At 38.1% G+C, this 19,976-nt stretch overlaps 1 protein-coding gene across 1 annotated transcript in view; it reads left to right on the top strand.

Moving 5' to 3' along the window:
• The window catches only part of Fundc2 (FUN14 domain containing 2), a 17,851-nt gene extending 383 nt beyond the window's left edge, over positions 1-17,468 (top strand). The window contains exons 2-6 of the mRNA XM_010625193.3: positions 722-753; positions 2,825-2,975; positions 7,869-7,944; positions 14,433-14,564; positions 16,400-17,468. Coding sequence (XP_010623495.1) covers positions 722-753; positions 2,825-2,975; positions 7,869-7,944; positions 14,433-14,564; positions 16,400-16,477 — 469 coding nt within the window. The 3' untranslated portion in view covers positions 16,478-17,468. The remainder of the gene's footprint in view (positions 1-721; positions 754-2,824; positions 2,976-7,868; positions 7,945-14,432; positions 14,565-16,399) is intronic.
• The last annotated feature ends 2,508 nt before the right edge of the window (positions 17,469-19,976 follow it).

Consider the following 19,976-nt stretch of genomic DNA (forward strand, 5'->3'; position numbering starts at 1 on the left):
GGGAACGCACAGGGCACACGGGGTCCGGCCGCGGGCACGCGCTGGGCCGAGCCTGAACTGGCCTAAGACTCGGTCTCAGAGCGCGAGTTGTCCAGCCTCTGGCGCCACCCGTAGCCGCAGAGTCCAGACGTCGCGTCCTAGTTCTCTGTCTCCTTGAGGCTGCTTTTTTGTCCCTGTCCCCCTGAACGTTCCTATCTAACGCCTGGTAGGCGTTATTCTCATTGGCACCTCCCTAACAGCATTGTTGATCGTTTTGAAAAAAGTAGCTTTTATTGGAAAGAACTTTGATAGTCTTTTTTTCTTTTTTTTTTTTTTTTTTTTTTTTGGTAGTGGGAATCGAACTCAGGACTTCATGCTTGCCAGGAAGTCTTTTAAATAGACTTAGTCAAAGAAAGATCTTCTATAATTTGGAAATGAGCACGTCCTTAAGTTATGCTTAGTACTGTATTTTTCTCAGGGTGTATTTAATTCAGTACTGGTTCACGGGATCTGATTGCTAAACTGAACCCTCAGAGAAAATTCAATTATATAAACAACCTTAAATTGTGTTAAAAACAAAGACTGAAAATCTTCAAAACTTGCTAATTATTCACTATGTTTTACTGTTATCCATGTTCTTTTTGTTTTGTTTTGTTTTTGAGACACGGTCTTGCTTTGTAGTTCAGGCAGGCCCTGAACTCACTATGTAGCCCAGGCTGCCCTTGAACACGCTGTGATCCTCCTGCCTCAGCCTCCCAAGTGCTGGAATTACAGGTGTGTGCCACCAGGCCCGGCTCTTATCTGTGTTCTTTTTATTTATTCCTATTTTATCTGTGGAAGAAATACCATAGAATTGGGTACTACTTTGCATCCCTTCCTGAGTCAGGTTTTAGTGATAACACAATCCAGTGATGTCATCCTGGGGGTGTATGAATACACCTAAATCAGCCCCCACCCAAAGCCAGTTTTTAAACATTTATAAGCACACCACTAAATTTAGATGACTCTAAAGAGTTGGAATGTGTAATGTGATCATTATTTTCCTGCGGGGCAGATTGTTCTCATTTACTTAGTGTGTAGCTTCATCAAGTAGTTAAAGTTTTGAGCCTGACATGAATTTCACCCCTTATAATGGCCAAGTAGAGCTGGGATCATTGATTTCAGGGGTCCATAAGCATGGCTAATGACTTTCAGCTACTGTAGGTCTTAATGGAGTCTTATGAATGACTGAATAAAATGGGGTGAAGCACATGACTCTGATTTAATCTCACTTATTTGTTTTTTTGAGACAGGGTCTCACTATGTAGTTGAGACTGACCTGGAACTCACTAGTAGCCCAGGGTGGTCTCAACTCACAGAGATCCTCCTGCCTCAGCCTCCCGAGTGCTGGGATTACAGGCATGCGCCACCATGCCTGGCTAATCTCACTTATGACTGTAGCCACCTATTCAGCTGAGGGCATTGGGGAAACTACATTAAAACAAAACTCAAAACTTTTTTTTTGAGCTGTTTTCAGTGATCGTTTCTTCTTCAACATAGCAGTAATGTTTTGTTGTTACTAGAAAACATATTACTAGTTAGGCCATAGAAGATCCAGTTCTTTCATCATCTATTTTGAGGTACTGCTTAATTGAGATCTGTAATCTCTCTTGAATTCTGGTTTGGTGTATGGAGTAAGGTAGAGCTTAAGGATCATTTTATTAAGTATGGATAAAGATTACTTTTAACACCATTGGTTGGAAAGACATGCTTTTCTCATTGAATTACCTTGGCGCCTTGTTATTAAAAACCAGATGACACCATGTGTGAATCTATTTCTGGACTCTCTCTGTATTCTCTTCCACTGATATGTTTGTGCATCCATGGTATGTTGAATACCAGAGCTTTACATTCTTGAATTTAGTTAGCTTTGTATTATAGTGTATAAAAAAAATCTTGAAATTTCTTAAACTTTATTCTTTTTCCTTCCAAGATTTTTGTGGCAGAGTGTGTTTTCCCAAATGGTTGCAGCACTGCCTCCCCTTTCACATTGTTTTTTTCAAGTGTCTTTGGTACTGCTCCCACTAAGAAATGGAGTCTTTATTCCCTTGCCCTGAATCTGGGTGGGAGTTTGTGACTCCTTGGTGGAATACAGTGCATATAGCGCTGCCTGGCTTTCAAGGCTAAGGTTGAAATTCTAATACAGCTTCTGTCTGACCCTTGTTTTTCCCCCTCGCTGGAGACAGCTGCCTCTTGAACCTAACCACCATGCTGTAAGGAAACCCAGTCTGATCTCTGCAAGCAGGCAGCCTCCATATGTGACTGTAAAGTTTTCAGATGATTGCAGAGTTTTCTAGCTATAAAGTTTCCAGCCTGTGTAAGTTTTCCAGCAAAAGGCTCAGACATGATGAAACAGAAACAGGCATGAATGCTATGGCTGAATTCCTGATCCACAGAATCTGATAGCATGGTTTTGTTCAATGAAGTTTGGGGATGATTTGTTGTATAGTCATAGTAACCGGAACAGAATGCTAATTTTAGAACCAGTTTGTCAATTAAGTAGAAACCTGGTTTTTGATTGAGATTGTATCAGATCTATAGATCAGTATAGACAGAATAAACACCTTATAAACATTGAGTCTTGCATAATATAAACATGGTATCTCTGCCCATCAATTTAGGGCATCTTCAGTTTCTGTATTTTATAGTTTTGTTTCAGAGTTAATTTACTATTTAAAACAATTATATTTGGAGACTCTGTATTACAACTACTTGTGTTCCTTTAAAAAGCTTCTAATCTAGTTAGGAATGATAGTGATTCATTACAAAGGTAAATGTTTTCTTACTAATATCTTAATTCTTTTAGGAAACTTCGAGGGAAAGCTTGAGGCACTGGACCTTGCAGAATTGGCTAAAAAGCAGCCATGGTGGCGCAAGCTGTTTGGGCAAGAATCTGGACCCTCTGCTGAAAAGTATAGCGTGGCAACCCAGCTGTTAATTGGAGGTGTCACAGGATGGTAAATGTGAAAGATATCCAGTGTCTTATGTGCATGAGTTAGTATTATGATTATAGGAATGTTCTCCTTTAATTAATGAGAGCACCTTGACTTTGGTGAAATTGATTACTTCATGTGTAGCATTTATCTATCTATATATGCACTTTTATTTTTTTTCGGTACTGGGGGTTGAACTCAGGACTTTGTGCTTGTGAGGCAGGTAGTGGCACCACTAAACTAAATCTCTAGCACTAAACATATTAAATTATATTTGATGGTTATACATAGTATTCACTATATGCTGGGCACTGTTTGAAGTACTTATATAGGTATATCATTTCCTTCTCGTAACTCAGAAATTAATATTGTTATTATTATGCTCATTTTATAGAAACTGAAGCTCAGAAAGGTTAAATTACCCAAGGCCACATGGCTAATTGGTAATACAAGGAGCTAGCCACACATTAACTATGTCAGATGGTAATGCGACATAGCTTATGGTTTCATTTGTGATATATTAAAAAAATGTTAATAGCAAATTTAGTAAGTCAGTATCTACTCCATCAATCTCAGAAAGTTTTCAATTGAAAAAGCTTACTGCATAATGGACACAGATGAAAAACTGCGCATTTTAACAACTATAAATTCCTGTGTAACAACCACTCAGGTTAAAAAAAATGACTAGCACCCTAGAAATGTTAAAAGTTGTTAAGCAGTTCTTTGTTTTTCTTTATAGTTTTGAAAGCAATTGCCACTAAACTGTACTGTATTTGGCTTAGTTTTGAACTGTAAATAAATGGAGTCACTGTATTCTTTTAATTCCTTCTTTGTTCCACCTGCCATTTTGTATATTCAGCCGCGATATGTGTAGTTGTAGTTTGTTTTTGTTAATGTTTAGAATTCCATTGTATGAATATGCCACGAAACATTTATCCATTTGATGACTGACATTTGACCTGTTTCAATTTTGCACTAATATAAATAATACTAATATGAACTCTATACAATTGTACCAGTGAATATATCTACACATTTCTGTAGAGTCTGCACCTAAGGATTGATAGGTTATGGGATATGTTATCTTTAGCTTCACTAAGTAGTGTCAAGCTGCTTTCCAAAAGTAATTGTAAAAGGTCCCGGCGAGGGGACTGAGTGTTCCTGTTGCTCTATATTCTTGCCAGTACTTGATATTGGCTGTTAACTTCTTGCCAGTCTGGTAGATAATGGTATCTCATCACGATTTTCCTTTACGTTACCCAAACTTGTACGTATGTTTGTTGAATGTTTGGGTCTCTTCCATGCTACTCTTTTCTTTTTTTTGAAGGGGGTACTAGGAATTGAATTCAGTCCTTTGTTGAATATACTATTAGATTTTTTTTAACAAATTCTGTATTCTGTAGTTATCTTTTTATTTGCTTTATGATACCTTTTGATGGACTGAAGATCTTTTAATGTGATCAATTTTATCATTCTTTACCTTATAATAATTTTTGTATTTTATTTAAAGAATATTTTTGCCTATCCCATGTTCCAGAAGGCTTGTTTTAACTTTTCATAATTAGATTTATGATCCACCTGGAATTATTTTTGTGTATAGTGTATTGTAGAGGGACTCTTAATTTTTTCCCATGTGGACTACTCAGTCGTTCCAACTTAACATATTGCAAAAGCTGTCCTCCGTGGGGCTGGAGATTTAGCTCAGTGTTTTGGTGGCCTGCCTTGCAAGCGCAAGGACCCGTTGAATCCCCGGTACCCCCCACCCCCCCCAAAACCCACACACTCCCAATTGTGTGTGTGTGTGTGTGTGTGTGTGTGTGTGTGTGTGTGTGTGTGTATTTGCATCTTCAGGAACTTCTTGGCTACTTACTTTATTTCTTATTATTTAACAGTTGAATAAATTGGCATATCACTAGTATTTCTTATTTTTTGATAGTTTAATAAGTTGGTATATCACTAGTGGTATATATTTGAAGTTTTGACCTATATGCACACATATAAGACCATTATCACAATTAATATATTGAACATATATGTCACTCCAAAATTTTTTTTGTACCTCTCTGTAATCCTGCCCATTTTTTCCCCTTTCATGCCTCTACAGCACTGATCTGCTTTCTATCATTATAAATTCTTTTGCAAGTTTAGTGATCTTTTAAAAGTGTGGATTCTTATAAAATTCTACCTGGCTCCATCACTTAACATAGTAATTTTTAGAGTTGTGATTTCTTTTGTGTGTGTCAATACTTAATTCCTTTTTATTGCTGAGTAGTATTCTATTTTTATGGTTGAGCCACAATTTGTTTAATCACCTTTGATGGACATTTGGATAGTTTCCTCTTTGGAGTTATTAAGACTGCAACGAATATTTGTAATTAAGTCTTTGTATAAACATGTGCTTTCATTTCTGTTGGATAAATACCTAGGCTCATACATATGGCTGGGTTATATAGTAAGCAAATGCTTTATAGCCTTTCAAGTATCCAGAGTTTTTAAGTATCCCTATCATCTTTTATCTCCATCAACAGTTTATGAGAGTTCCACTTTCTACACATCCTCATTAAAACTTGATTTTTAAAAATTATAGCCGTCCTTGTGGGTGGGAATGCTGTTTTCATTACTATTTTGGCATGTATCTAGATGTCCTCTCAAAGCTTCATATGTTTATAGGTGGGGCTGTTCAGAGGTGGATTTAGGGTGTGTGATAACTAAAGTAGTCCACTGATTGGTTTATCATAGTTCTGGGTGTGGATAGTGGGATGACACCCCCTCCCCCCCATGTGGGTGATACTAATCCAGTAGCTTGCAGTCTGGATGGGATAAAAATCTGGAAGGCTTGTGAAATCCCTGACACTAGACATTTACTTTTAATAAGTGATAAAATTAGCTCGTAAGTCTTAAAACTTTTACTTTTCAAAGCTATTTTGGTTATTTTAGGTACTTAGAATTTCCATATGAATTTTAAATCAGCTTGGTGCTAGTCTCTACCCAAAGACTGATGAGATTTTGAATAGGATTACATTGATATATAAACATTGGCATAGGGTGGGGATTTAGCTCAGTGGTGCCGCTGCCTGCCCTGTAAGTGCAGGGTCCCAGGTTCGATCCCAGGTACCAAAGGAAAAAAAAAAAAACATTGGCATGTCTCTGTTTAAATTATCCTTAATTTCTTTAGCAGTGCTTTGTATGTTATGTATGTCTTATTGATAAATCAGTATTATCAATACATGTAAGATCAATATAAACCCCTAAACATTCCTGAGGATCTTGTATTTATGATGTTGCTATAAATGCCATTACTTTTGAATTTTCATTTTCCCATTATTTATTGCTTGTAGAAAAAAATGCAGTTGATTTTTATATATTGGTCTTATATAGTATAATCTTGCTAAAGTTACATATTAGATTGCAGATTTTGGGGGTTCCTCGACTACCCTTGTGTTTACTAATTCTCTGGGAGGATTTGCAGAACTCAGATGTGTTCTGCTTGGTATTACAGTTTTACAACAAAAAGGTACAAATAAAAGCCAACCAAAGGAAGCAGTGCATGAGGCAGAGTGCCAAGGAATTCCATGCATGGAGTTTCCAACTGTCTTCTTTTATTTAAAATGAGGGTTTCTTGAGGCAGCAGATAGATAGGTCTTATGTTTTAAAATTCCATTTGACAATCTCTTCATTTTACTTGGATGCTTACACCTATGTACATTTAAGATTTTTAAAAATTTAACTGACAAGTAAAAATTGTATATATTTGTAGTATTCAACATGTTTTGAGGTATGTATACTTTGTGGAATGACTAAATCAAAATGTGTAACATATTCATTACCTCACATATTTAACATGTTTTTGTGATGAGAACACTTGAAATCTATACTCACCAACTTTCAGATATGCAGTATTAACTGTAATCACCATAATGTATAGATTTCTTGAATTTATTCTTCCTAATTGAAATTGTGAGTCTTTAAAACATTTTTAACTTATATTTATTTTTAATTGGCACATAATAAAAATTGTATATATTAATGCGGTACCATGTGATTGTTTCAATACATGTGTATATTTTGCAGTATTTAAATCAGAGTAAACATCTCAAACATTTATCATTTCTTCTATGGTAAAAACAGTGACAGTCCTTTCTAGCCATTTGAAATACATAGTGCATTATCATCATCTGTAGTCACCCTACTGTGCTATATAGAACTTTTTGCTCCTAGGTATAATAACTTAATGCCCAGTGATCAGTTACAGGGTATTTTCATACAGCAGTGAACAAAATGGAATCTCTGCCCTCACAGAGCTTATGTTTTAGTGCAAGGTAGAGGCAGAAGGGAGAAAATCATAAATCAAATAATGACATTAAACTGGCCATTAGATGTAGCCACTCATATATCATGTATACTAATGGTGGTAAACCTATGGCACAGGTGCCACAGAGGGCTGTTTGTTGTCATTGAAAGCTCTAAAAGATTCAGTATCACTGATACAGACATTTCATATTCAACATTTTCAAAATGACGCTATTCTCTCCACCTTCCCACCATCTTTTTCTCTGTTCCTTTTTCTTGTTTTCATGTTATTAAAAATGCCAATCACTGTCTCCCTAGGTCATTTAGGACAGAATCCTGCCCTTATGCCCTGCAACCACTCTGTCTTCTAACTCAGTCCGCCAGCACAGTCATCTTTTTAGAAACTCTCCCTGAGAGTTTTAAGGTACTTGCTAAAAAAACCCCTGACTTACTAAGTGGTAGAGCCAGATTTGATTTGTTTATGTCATGCACCATTTCGGGCTAGCTTTTTGTAGGGGATAGGAAGGAGCTGGATCATCTCAAGGAGGGTCTGAATATCACCAGAACTGCATGTTGTGTGCCTCTGACAGTCTGTCAGCTGATCTGATACTGGTTTTGTTTTTGTAGGTGCACTGGTTTCATATTTCAGAAGGTTGGAAAGTTGGCTGCAACAGCTGTTGGAGGTGGATTTTTTCTCCTTCAGGTCTGTATATGAAGTATTCCAAGGTGCTTGAAAATTCTACTTCTCCATTAGGGACCAGTGAGATTTGAGGAGTTATAATGTAGTTCTGTCCTTATTATTTCCACTTGTTTTTATGTGCTATTTTAAAAGCTAGTAACCATTTCACTCGAATTTTATCAGCCACTGATCATATTTTATTTCCTCATGTATAACATGGGGACAGAAGTACATATTCCTTTTCATAGCTCCCTTAAGAACTACTGAAATGTTAAGCAAATATTTTAAAACTACAAAGTGTGACCCTGGTTCTCTGGGACACATTTTATTCTCATGGATTAACACATTTCTACCAGCTCATATGCCTTACTGGTGATAGGTGCGTGATTGTCCCATCAGGCAGCTTGTATCACTGGGGTACAAATATATTTAATGACTTCTATTGGTCTTTTTACTGATAAAATTAATAAAAAGTCTATAAATGGACCAAATCTAGTTAGTAGGTTGAATTGGAATAATTATTGCCTGTCTTAGTTACTTTTCTGTCATTGCTGAGACAAAATACTTGGCACTCAAAGTTAAGGGGGAAAGTTTTATTTAGCTCACATTTTTAAAAAAATTTTATTGAGTTTATTGGTACATTTTAGGGATACAGTACAGTTACATTCATTGTTGGGATCATGTACCTTTACATGGCAAGTCTTGATTCTCATTTTTTCCCCTTACCTCTGCCCTCCCTTCACCCCCTCCTCCCCTCCCCATCTACAAACACTTTATTTTCATCTTTTCATTCTCTCACATTTTTTTCTTTTCCCTTTTTGTTCTTCCCCTACGCATCACACCTTCCCTACACCTTTAGCTCCTTTCTTCAAATTTCTATTAGCTCACATTTTTTAACAGGATTCAGTCCATAATTAGTCAGGGTGGCTCCAAGTCAGGGTGGCATTGCAGAGGAGAAACAGTTCATGGTGGGCAGAAGGTAGCAAAGCAGCAAAGATAACCACAGCTCTTTCTGTCCCTTATATCCTATCTAGGGTACTTAGGGTGGATAGCACTCACCACCTTAATCCTAGTGCCCTTGAGCCTAGTATTGTGCCATGAATCATTCCCAGTATCACACACGCTAGATCCAGCCTCCTCTGCAAAAGCCCCACCTATGACTGCATGAAGCTCTGGGGGGACACTAGACACAAGCTATAACATTGTCCAATACATATTAGTATTATTTATACCAAGTATAATTATTACAGCAATCATATTTATTCATTAAACTAAAACAAATGTATTTGTATTTGTGAATTTTTAAAAAACATACATAAAAGCGACTGATTTGTACAGTGTATGAAACATTGTAATGAAATTGGCTTTTTTTGAGGCCTCAGAGGCACGCATTTTTTCTGATAATTTTTGATAACATTCTCTACATCACTTGCATGAGTTTCTTGCCAATCCTAAATAAGCTTTTTTACAAAATGAATGTTTTTTGAGTAATTTGAATCAATAATTCTGTAAATTTTTACATTGAAATCTTTTTTTTCCCCTTGCATTAATGGGGGATCGAACTCAGGACCTTGCACTTGTGAGGCCAGTGCAGCGTCACTGAGCTAAATCCCTGGCCCTAACATGGAAATTTCACAAGTACCCCATTGCTGATGTAAAAATATGCATTTACAACTGCTGTACCACAGATTAGCTATTACATTTTTTATGCCATTTTAATGTCTTAAGGAACTGTAATATGATGACATCAGGTCTGCTAAGTCAATGCCTTCTTTGCATTATTGTAATCAAAGATCCCCCTGAGAAGTGGTACCACTGGTAGTCCAAACCACCCAATGGGACAGTCAATTTAAATCAGAGCCACCTTGGGAGCAAGACAGAGAAATTACAGCCCCATAATGAACGTGCTAAGGTGTTAGCTGTTTCATTGAGGACACAGCTGTCTCTTTGGCCTGTAGTTTATATTTCAAAATGAGTGGATGCAGATTCTACGAGGCTAGGGAAAAAACAAGGAACAGCTTCTGCAAGGCAAAAGAAAACATATTTAATTGTAGTGGGCACACATTTCTTAGTTCTGCAGCATTTGTGTTCAAATTTGGCTGTGCATTGGAATCACTGGTAGTTTTTTTTTTTTTATAAAAACACTGATATTCATTGGCACTCTCAAATCTGATTTCATTGGTCGTAGGCATGGACTTACATCAGAACATTTCAAATTTCCAGAATGACTCTGATATGCAGCACTCTGTGAGAACTGCTGCATTGAAAGAGCCATGACTTGTTGAGTTGTGCCAGCCTCTGAATTTGCACTGCTTTTCCTCCTTCCACATTTGGCATCCCTCATTTGGACAAGTAAGTTCTATATCAGCACAGTTGTAGTGAGTTTTCCAGACAGATGAGGTGAAAATTCATTGTGTGGAAGGAAGAAGCCAGTAACTAGCTGGAAATTTTTTCAAACTTAATTTCTTCAGATAGCTACCATTTTATTATCTGTCATGGTGAATGTGTGTCAGAAGTTTGGGAAGGGGTAACAGGAGTGCTTGTGGCTGATTCTCATGATTACAGGCAGATGTGAGCTGGCTGGATCTCTGTGTTTGTGTCTGTCTCCCATTTTTCATTCTCCTTTTTTGGGGGGTGCAAGGAAGCGCATGTTTATTTCTCTTTATTTCTAACTTTTCATACAGTAAACAGATGGGGGAGTGCATTTCTGTTACCATGGTGGCCAGGACACAGAGCTGCTCTGTCATTCCAGCATCCTTCAAAACTCCTCTATGGTCACAGCTACCACTCCCTGGCAACTGCTCTCTCTTCCATCACTATAGTTTTGTCTATACATGTCTGTCTCAGTTTTTCATGCTGATAATTGTTCTGGCAGCGTTATTATTTTTTTTTTTTTTTTTTTTTGGTACTGGGAATCGAACTCAGGTCCTTGCACTTTGAGGCAGGCGGCGGCATCACTGAGCTGAATCCCCAGCCCTGTCATAGCTACTTTGTATTTTTGATCAACCTTCTGAATTATAGAGTGGCATGTTCAATTACTTTCAAAAATCTATTGAAATTTTTACTGGGATTGCATTGGAACAATATGAACTGGGAAAGATTAATTTAGTTTTGATCTTTCAGCATCTATCTGAACATGTCCTTTCTGTTTATTTAGGTCATCTTTAATGTCACTGAATAGAGTTCTATTATTTTTCCATGTAGGTCTTGTACATTGTGATTTGACTTTATTTCTAGGTATGTTATAGCTTTAATTACTTCTCTGTTTGATGTAAAATTTGAAACTTCATGATCTAACTCACATTGGCATATTGAAATGCATTTGATAATTTATGTTGCTCTTATAGCCACCCTTTCTAAAGCCTCTTATTTTTTATTTGTTTGGGATTTTATCTATAAAATCATGCCATCTATTGGGCCAGGGATTTAGCTCAGCGGTTCAGTGGCCTGCCTTGCAAGCCCACGGACCCAAGTTCAATCCCCGGTACCACCAAAAAAAAAAAAAAATCATGCCATCTATAAAAACAATGGCATTTTTCCTTCACAGTCTTCATGAATTTGTTTTTCCTTACAGACCAACGCTTCTTGAGGCATTGAGGCCACTGCAGTTCACAGTGTTCTGATTTCAGTCACCATTGAGCAGCAGCACTCATGAGTCATGTGCCCATTTTCAGCACATTGCCTCTTAGTCCACATTCGCCTTCCACAGTCAGCGCTCGTAGACTGGATTCTGGCATTTCTTCTTCAAAGGAAGGCGTGCATTGCTAAGCTTTGTGTGTAGAGGCACTTCCTTTTCATGCTCCATTTCTGCAGTGTATTCTTCCAGTGATGCCAACAGAGAACAGGAAGCTACCTCCTGCCCCTGGCCTGGGCCACACAGGGGACTTAGCTACCACCAGTACTGATTTTGCTATTTTGGAAAAAAAGAATTCTTTTAAAAATTTTTGTATGGATCTCTTTCTGTACATTTCCTTCTATTCCATTGATTTGTGTATCACTTCGATATCATGCTGTCTTGACTGCTGAAGCATTATAGAAAATCCTAAAATCAGACAGTGAGATTCCTCCAGCTCTGTTCTTTTTTCTTTCGGTACTTGGGATCAAACCCATAGCCTTGTACATGCTAGGCAATTGCTTATCACATATGCCCAGCCCCAGATTTGTTCTTTTTCACAATTATTTGGGTAGTTCTACTTCATTTACCTTTCCATGTAAATTTTAGAACTTGCATTTTAAATATCTGTAAAAGATCATGCTAGTGTTGTGTTTTGTGTATCATTTCTATGTCAGGTCTTTCATATATATGGTGTATATCTATTTGGATTGGCTTTGAGTTTTTTTATTTATTATTTTGTGGTTTTCAGCCTATGGGTTCTGCATGTTTTGTTAGATTTATAACTATTATTGAGGTATTATACATCATTTAAACATTTTTATATCCTGTTGTTCAAATTGCTAGCAGATAGAAATTCAGTTGATTTTGTGTGTTAAACTAAACTCACTTTCTTTTTAAGTGTAGGAGCTTTTATTTTTGTTGGATTCTTTGAGATTGTGTGGACAAAGGTATGTGTGAGTAGGGACAGTTTCACTACTTCTTTTCTAATCTGAATGCCTCATTTGTTTTTCTTTGTTTATTTACTATAGTTTCATTTCTGGCATGATATTGAATAGGAGTGTAGTGAGTGGACATATTTTCCTTGTTCCCAGCTTTCTTTCATCACATTTGTTCAATGTTGTGTGGTTTTTTTGTTGATGTTCTTTATGAAGTTGAGGAAGTTCCCTTCTATTCCTAGTTCACTGAGAGTTTTGTCATGAATGTATGTTGAATTTTGTCAAATGTTTTTGAGTCATGCTTTGAGGATAGGCCAGATGGTACCACAGGCAAAACAGGAATCACACCACAAATTCAGTGGTGCCTTGAATTCTCTAATCTGCTCTTGCTCTTTGGTTTGGTTTGTTTGTTTTGTTAGAGCCCTCGAGAAGCTATTCTCTGTATTCCATTGGTTAGTAACAGGATTCTGTGGGAAAACATTATAATAAATGAGCTGCAACCATTGGCTATCATATAATTTTTGATTTTCAACTACGTTGCTGCTGTAAACCTTTGTTCTTTATTTTATTATTATTATTATTAATTTTTATATCTGCAGTGGAACTCAGGACCTTGCACTTGCGAGGCAGGCGGCAGAACCACTGAGCTAAATCCCTAGCCCCAAGCTTTATTCTTTTCAGTACTAATATTTGGTTGTATAAAAAAGACATGATTTATTTATCTGTTCCCTTGCTGATGGACTTGCAGGTTATTTCCAGTTACTGACTATTCTAAGCAAAGCTACTATAATGGCTTCTTCCATCCTGGATGTGGCATAAGAGCACGTGTAAATTCACTGTTGGTAGTGAATGCCAAATTGTTCTCTTCAAAGGCTCCAATTAATGCTCTCAGTAAGAATGTATTAATAATGTTTCCCCATATCTTCACCAACATAGGGTATTCTTAATCTTTTTCTCCAATCTGATGAAAAACTGTAGAAGCACATTGTTTTAATTTACACTTCCTGAAGTACTTTGGTTTTGTTTGTTTGTTTGTTGTTGTTTTGAGACAGGGTCTCACTATGTAGTTGAGACTGCCCCGGAACTTACTATGTAGCCAAGGCTGGTCTGGAACTCACAGTGATCTTCCTGCCTCAGCCTCCTGAGTGCTGGGAGTACAGGCGTGCGCCACCACGTCTGGCTCTGAAGTACTTTGTGAAGTTGAAATTTTTCTTTTTTTGGGTCAATTTATTATGTGAATTGCCTTTACCCATTTTGCAAGTGGGTTTTATTTTTCCTCACTGACCCGTATAAGAACTTCACTTTTTTGTATGAGTATTAATGTTTTGTTCGTGATACAAATTTTTTTCTTCAGAATAAGTAATTGGTTGGTGGTGTCATTAAATAATATAGGTCGTAGAGGAAGGGTAGCTGCAGGAGGAGATGCTAGAAGGGTAAAAAGTTTCCATTTTAGATATGACTTACCAAAAATTGGGTAGAGAGAAGTGGTATTGATGGGGGATTGAGTAATAGGCTACATTCATTCTCTTTACTCCATGGATATGGATGACACTAACCCATCCTAAAAATGTGCATTTGAATCAATCTTATCATGTTCAAATTTCCTTGATAGAATTTTCACTGACCTTCTTATTTTAATTTCCATTTTACCATCTTATTTTTTAAGCTAACTTAAAACTCTGAAAAAAAAAACTCTGTAAAGGAGGGAGAAGACCATAAATAAACTGAGAGATTGTCAGCAGTTATTGAGGGCCATCTGTTTATTTCCATTGCCAAGTATGCATAGGGTGGGTGCTGAGTAGAAGTTGAACAAATGCCATCATCTACAAAGAGCCAGGGAGCACTTGTTTCCAAAAATGGAAAGTCAGAAAGTTTCACTATCTACTTCATGATTTATCTCACAAAAGGAATAACAAGTTTCTGTTTCTTATTTCTTTATTTCATTGTTTTTGAAACTGTAGCTTGCAAACCACACTGGATACATTAAAGTCGACTGGCAGCGAGTGGAGACAGACATGAAAAAAGCCAAAGAGCAGCTGAAGATTCGTAAGAGCAACCAGATAACACCCGAGGTCAAGAGCAAAGCGGAGGAGGTGAGGCTTATTTTGTTCCCATGCAGTGTGTAAAGGGTACAGACAGAAATGAAGTAGACGCACCAATATTTCAGCAATGGACAAGGTTAAAGATTACAAAGAACTTGAAATAATAAGACAAAAGCTGTATTGTGTAGGTCAGCCTTGGTTGAAATATTTGGTGGCCTTTGTCAGTATACAAAGTCATATGATATACAGATAGTACTTGCAGTTAACTGGTTCTTTTAGGATTGGGGGTACCACCATGGGTGGGAAGTAAGTCCTGCTGCCAGTATCATTTTGAGTTATTTTGTCTCCAAGCCCATGCCTCTGAAACATCCACTCTGCTTGTTCTACACAAACTAGTAGGACTGTCTAGCTGAGGGGTTGGCAGACTTCTATAAAGGACCAGATGGTAAATATTTTCAGCTTTGTGGGCCATATGGTCTTCATCATAACTACTTAGCTGTACCATGTAGAATGAAAATAGCCATAGATAATGTATAAACAAGTGGGTGTGGCTGTGTTGCAGTAAAACTTTATTTAAAAGCAGATAGCAGGAGCATAAAGCCAGGTTAGGTTATATTAACTAGCATTGAAGAAATAGGAAACATGTATTTTGCTACTTTATTACGTTTGGAAAAACATTAAATATCACAAAGAAATAAGTACACTGAACTAGGGCAAAATAAACGGGCTGGGGTGTCAAGAAGGTGGCTGGTCTCTTTTATCATCTGAATAGTGAGATTCTGCCACTACTGTTTTATGGGGAAAAGGAATAGATTTAGTGCAGAGGAAGAAAATACCTTGTTTCCTCCTCAAGGTTTTGGGGGCTGACTGGCTTTTCATGCTAGGTACTGGGGACTTAAAGGTAAATCTGAACACTCCTTGTCTTTGAGGCAGCCACACTGTAGTAGCAGGGACAGGAAACTGTCACATAATCAAGTAAAATAGTAGTAGAAGATGAGTTGCTTAGGTTAAATATGGCAGATAAACACATTTCTACTTCTGAAGTATTTCTGAAAGATGGTAACAATGTAAAAAAAAAAAAAAGGTTCAAACTCACAAGGACCAAGAGAACAGGAGATGAACACTGGTATACAAGAGATGTCAGCAACTTGTGGAAGTTGGAAAATGGTAAATGACAGCAAAATAGAAAAATACTGAGCAGACATCTCAGCATGCCAGGTGCATGGTGATAGCCTCTGTATGGTAGCAAGCTACTTGCCAAAGCTAATGCTGTTGTCCAGTGTAAAGGATCATAGAACCTGTTTTCTGACTTGGAAAACAAAATGAAGATGTTAAGTAGTATTTAGCAACAAGGTGACTTCAGTGCAAACAGTTTTAGTGTGGAATCGAGTGACTAAGTAGCAAATCGAAGAATAAATAGGAAGAAAGTAAAAATAATAAATGAATGCAGTTCTTTCAAAGAAGATAGAGCCCTTTTCTTTCCCTCTGGTGGTAGATAAGGATAGTACTTTGTTTAGGGAAATGTAAAGATCCAGGGGAGTTAGGGGCAGGAGTGGGTGTGAGGTTTGAAGACTGATTCAGGAGAATAGGGGTGGAAGGATGATGGGGGAATTTAGGGTGTCAGTAGCTTATGTGGTGGGAGCTGAAGTCACTGCTTGATTTCAAGGAATACTTAGGCCAAGATGCTGTCAGTCAGGAGCCACAAAGGGTACCTGAGTGTATCCTCTGAGCCTCAGATGAGCAGGAACTTTACAGGAGGAGGGAGATGGTAAGCTTTGTAGCTGAAGGAAAGAAAGATGTTGCCTATTAATCTTTGGTAATAGAGATGGATCCTGATATCGACATCCTTTGCAAAATAATCCATTTGCTAAATCTTCTGTTTCCAGGTTGTGTCATTTGTGAAGAAGAATGTTGTAGTGACTGGAGGATTTTTTGGAGGCTTTCTGCTCGGCATGGCATCCTAAGGAGGACAATTATACTTCCATTTTCTGTTTTTCTCCAGCCAGCAGCCAGCCACTACACTCCATCATAGGGCATCAAGTGTCTCCTCTTCCTCCTCTCCTGTGCCTTCTTCCCCGTTACGACAGATCTGAATGGCTTCTCTAGGCATCTGCTGGTACAAGTTAATACCGGCCCTACTATGAGCTCGAAAATAACAGAAGAGACAGTAGACATTAGCACTCTTCCCAGTACGCTCCCCACTTGGCCAAATCTAGGTCAGCAAGAATGTTCCTTTTTTCCCCCTATGTGAGATGCTTATCAGAACACACTGCAAGATGGTTCACCATGGAGGATGCGAGGATCCTCAAAGCACATAGTTATCCTATTATGTGCTTCACAAAAAGGACCTGAATACATTTGCTTTTAAGCATGAACAATTTTGATATCTTGGTGTGTACTTCCTTTTTTAGTTGGTTTTAAATTACAGGAAGAGAGCTATTTATACCAGCTATAATTATCTTGACAAAATGGCAGCCTAAGAACTATAACAGAGAAAATCAATATGAAATGAATTTAGACTGAAGGCATATGCTGTGTTGAAGATACTGTATTTGATAGGAAAGTCTTTAGGGAAACCAACTGTTAGAAATCCGTTGTTAGATGGTTAGATGACTGTTAATTTAGGAATGTTATCTATCATACTGGATGACACATGCCATGGCTACTGAAAGGGTTTATTTATAGTAAAACAAGTATTTAGGTGGGAGAAGAAAGAAGCTCTTGAACTATTTCATAGAAAAGGTTTTATGTGGCTGAGTGTGGTGGCATATGCCTGTAATCCCAGTCACTTGAGATTCTGATTTATTGATTTAGGAGGGTAGCAAGTTCAAAGTCAGCCTGGGCAATTCAGAGACTGTGTGTCAAAATAAAAGTTAAAGGGTTGGGGGTGGAGCTCCGTGTTAGAACACCTGTCTGGGAATTTGTGAGGTTCAGTCCCCAGCCCTGAAAAAAAAATAGAAATGTGAAATATTGTTCATATCTCTCAAAACATTAGGGATGGCCATAGTTCCTGTGTGCCAACTCTGTTTCTTTACCCAGTTACTATAGGATACATCATTTAAAGCAGAATTTGAAAGAAGTAGCATTCCAGGCATTTAGAATTGAGAAATAATTAATAGTACAGTATATGTGGAATAAATTCCCATCAAGTATAATTTGCTGTTTCATGATGACCTTCAACTCTCAGAAATATTCTTTCAAATAGAATTTGATGCACACACAAAGAGAGTCTTAACACATTTACCATAACCCTGACTAGAATATCAGTTTCCAAAGGGCCAGGCTTCTGTTGTCTTTAACTATTATACTCCCAGGGTCTAGCACTTAATAGGTTCTAAGTATTTGTTGAATATATGGATCATAACCTCTGGACTTACCTAGTACAGGTAAATTTTACTCAGAGTTAGTTCTTAAACCTGCAGGTGGTTCCATGTAAAATATTTGTGTTTCTAATCCCATAATTTAAAATGTTTGCTTTTTAAACTATCTTGTGAGTCATGTATTGAAGCTGAAAATTGAAACAGCCAGTACATGTGTAGAACTTTATAGAATTCATCCATTTGCATTTTTCTCAGTACATTCAAATAACTTTTAAGCCAACATAACCTATTTTGCTTGTACTATGTATTTCTCATCCCAGATTATAATGTTATGAGCCTCTTTACTACATTTTTTTCCAAGAACTTAAAAAATGATTTTTGCTTTTTATTATGGAAAATTTGAATCAGATATGAAAGTAAAGAGTATACTACAGTGACACCCCCTGTGTCCATCACGCACTTAATCATGAAATCATAGCTATACTTCTTTTATCAATTATTGTGAAACAAATATTAAAGAATCATTTTAATCACACTGTGGTATGTTTTTCTGCAGGGTAAGTACTCTTTTTAAAGATCATAACAATACTTTGTTGTACCAAAACCAAAATTCTTTAATATCATTGAGTATCTAGTCATTGTTCAACATTTCCTTACCTCAAGTGATACACATTTATTTTGTTTGAATCAAAACCCATACAAGGTCCACATAACATTTGGGTCATCTTCGTATTGTAATCTTATAGGTCCTTTTAAAAAATTTTTACTTGCAGCGTATTTACTGATGACACGGAGTCATCTGTTTCCTAGTTCCCTACATTTTCCTGAGGCCTGGGACTCTGATTTATGTCATTTATGGTGGTCATGGAATGGTGGCAGCACAAGCTAACAACAAAGACAGCTGAGTGTGGTGGTGCACCTCTGTCATCCAAGAGCTCAAGAGGCTGAGGCAGGAAGATCACTGCGAGTTTGAGGCCGAGGTGGGCTACATAGAGAATTAAAGACTGTCCTGAACTACCCAGCAGGACCCTGTTGGAAAAACAACAACAAAAACTAAAAGGAGTGTCCTTCTGGGCTGCATGGAGTGGGGCTGGCCACCAAATGCCTTTCCTGTGGGCTGGAGGTGTGCTGCATCTCTTTGTGATTGTTGGTGAGCGTAGCAAAAATTAGGTTGACCTAACCTCCTTGTTAAGGTTGTAGTAAGCAGTAGTCTGGTGTCAGACTTCATACTGTTGATCTGAAATGTCTGTATGTCCCTCCTGGCATTTATTCCTAGCTGGCTGCTGCTGAGACCTTGAAGGATGTAGGGAGGTCCATATTGCAGATTGCTTTCATCCTGATACGATGAAGGTGGCCTTGAGCACTGTTCACTTGGAATCGTGTGGAGCTGGTTCCATTTAACTGAACCCTCACTGAAGTAGTCTTGGGCTTTTAGAGAGGCTAAGCTGAGGCCTCACGCCAGCAGCCTTGCTTCAGGTAGAGTGGTTAATTGACCTTGAGCATTGTCAGAACGCACTGCCCAGAGACTTTGGCTTAGACTGTGTTCGAGGTTCTGGTGCCCCCTGCTGACGGGGATGTGACACTACAGTCCCAGCTTTTACAGTTAAAGATCTATATTACCCAAAGCTACGTGGCAGGAATTCCTGCTGTCTTTTCCCCCTTCTGCACTCAGTAGTGCCCACCCAGGGCTCTCATGTCCCCTTCTGGGCCACTGAGGCTTCACCTTGCATGCCAGCCACTCTGGGCATCCCTTTGTGCCAGCAGCGGTGTTAGATGAATCTGCTGAAGTTCTCCCTTTCGTGAGGCAGTGAGGACAGTGTGCAGGAGCGGGTGCCTTTTTTGCTTGGCACCAGTAGATGGATGCCAGTGTTTCCAGTCTCTCCAAGACTCTGTCCTCATTCTGACCCTAAGCTCCTTATGAATGCCACTGTCGTCGTGCTAACTCCTAACCAAATTCCGTTTGCTCAGCCCACTCAGCCGTCAGTTGGGGGACAGCCCTTGTTGCCTGAGATGTGCAGTTACTGCCTCACGATTCTAACAGGAGACCAGATGTGATTCTAGTAGGAAGGCTGGATTCTGCAAGGAATGAACTCTACATGATTCCAGCTAACATGCTTCTGGGGCGGGTGCTTGTGGTTTCCAA

Source organism: Fukomys damarensis, unplaced genomic scaffold (assembly GCF_012274545.1).
Source record: "Fukomys damarensis isolate Sample0158 unplaced genomic scaffold, DMR_v1.0_HiC HiC_scaffold_39, whole genome shotgun sequence".
In the NCBI taxonomy this organism is placed as follows: Eukaryota; Metazoa; Chordata; class Mammalia; order Rodentia; family Bathyergidae; genus Fukomys; species Fukomys damarensis.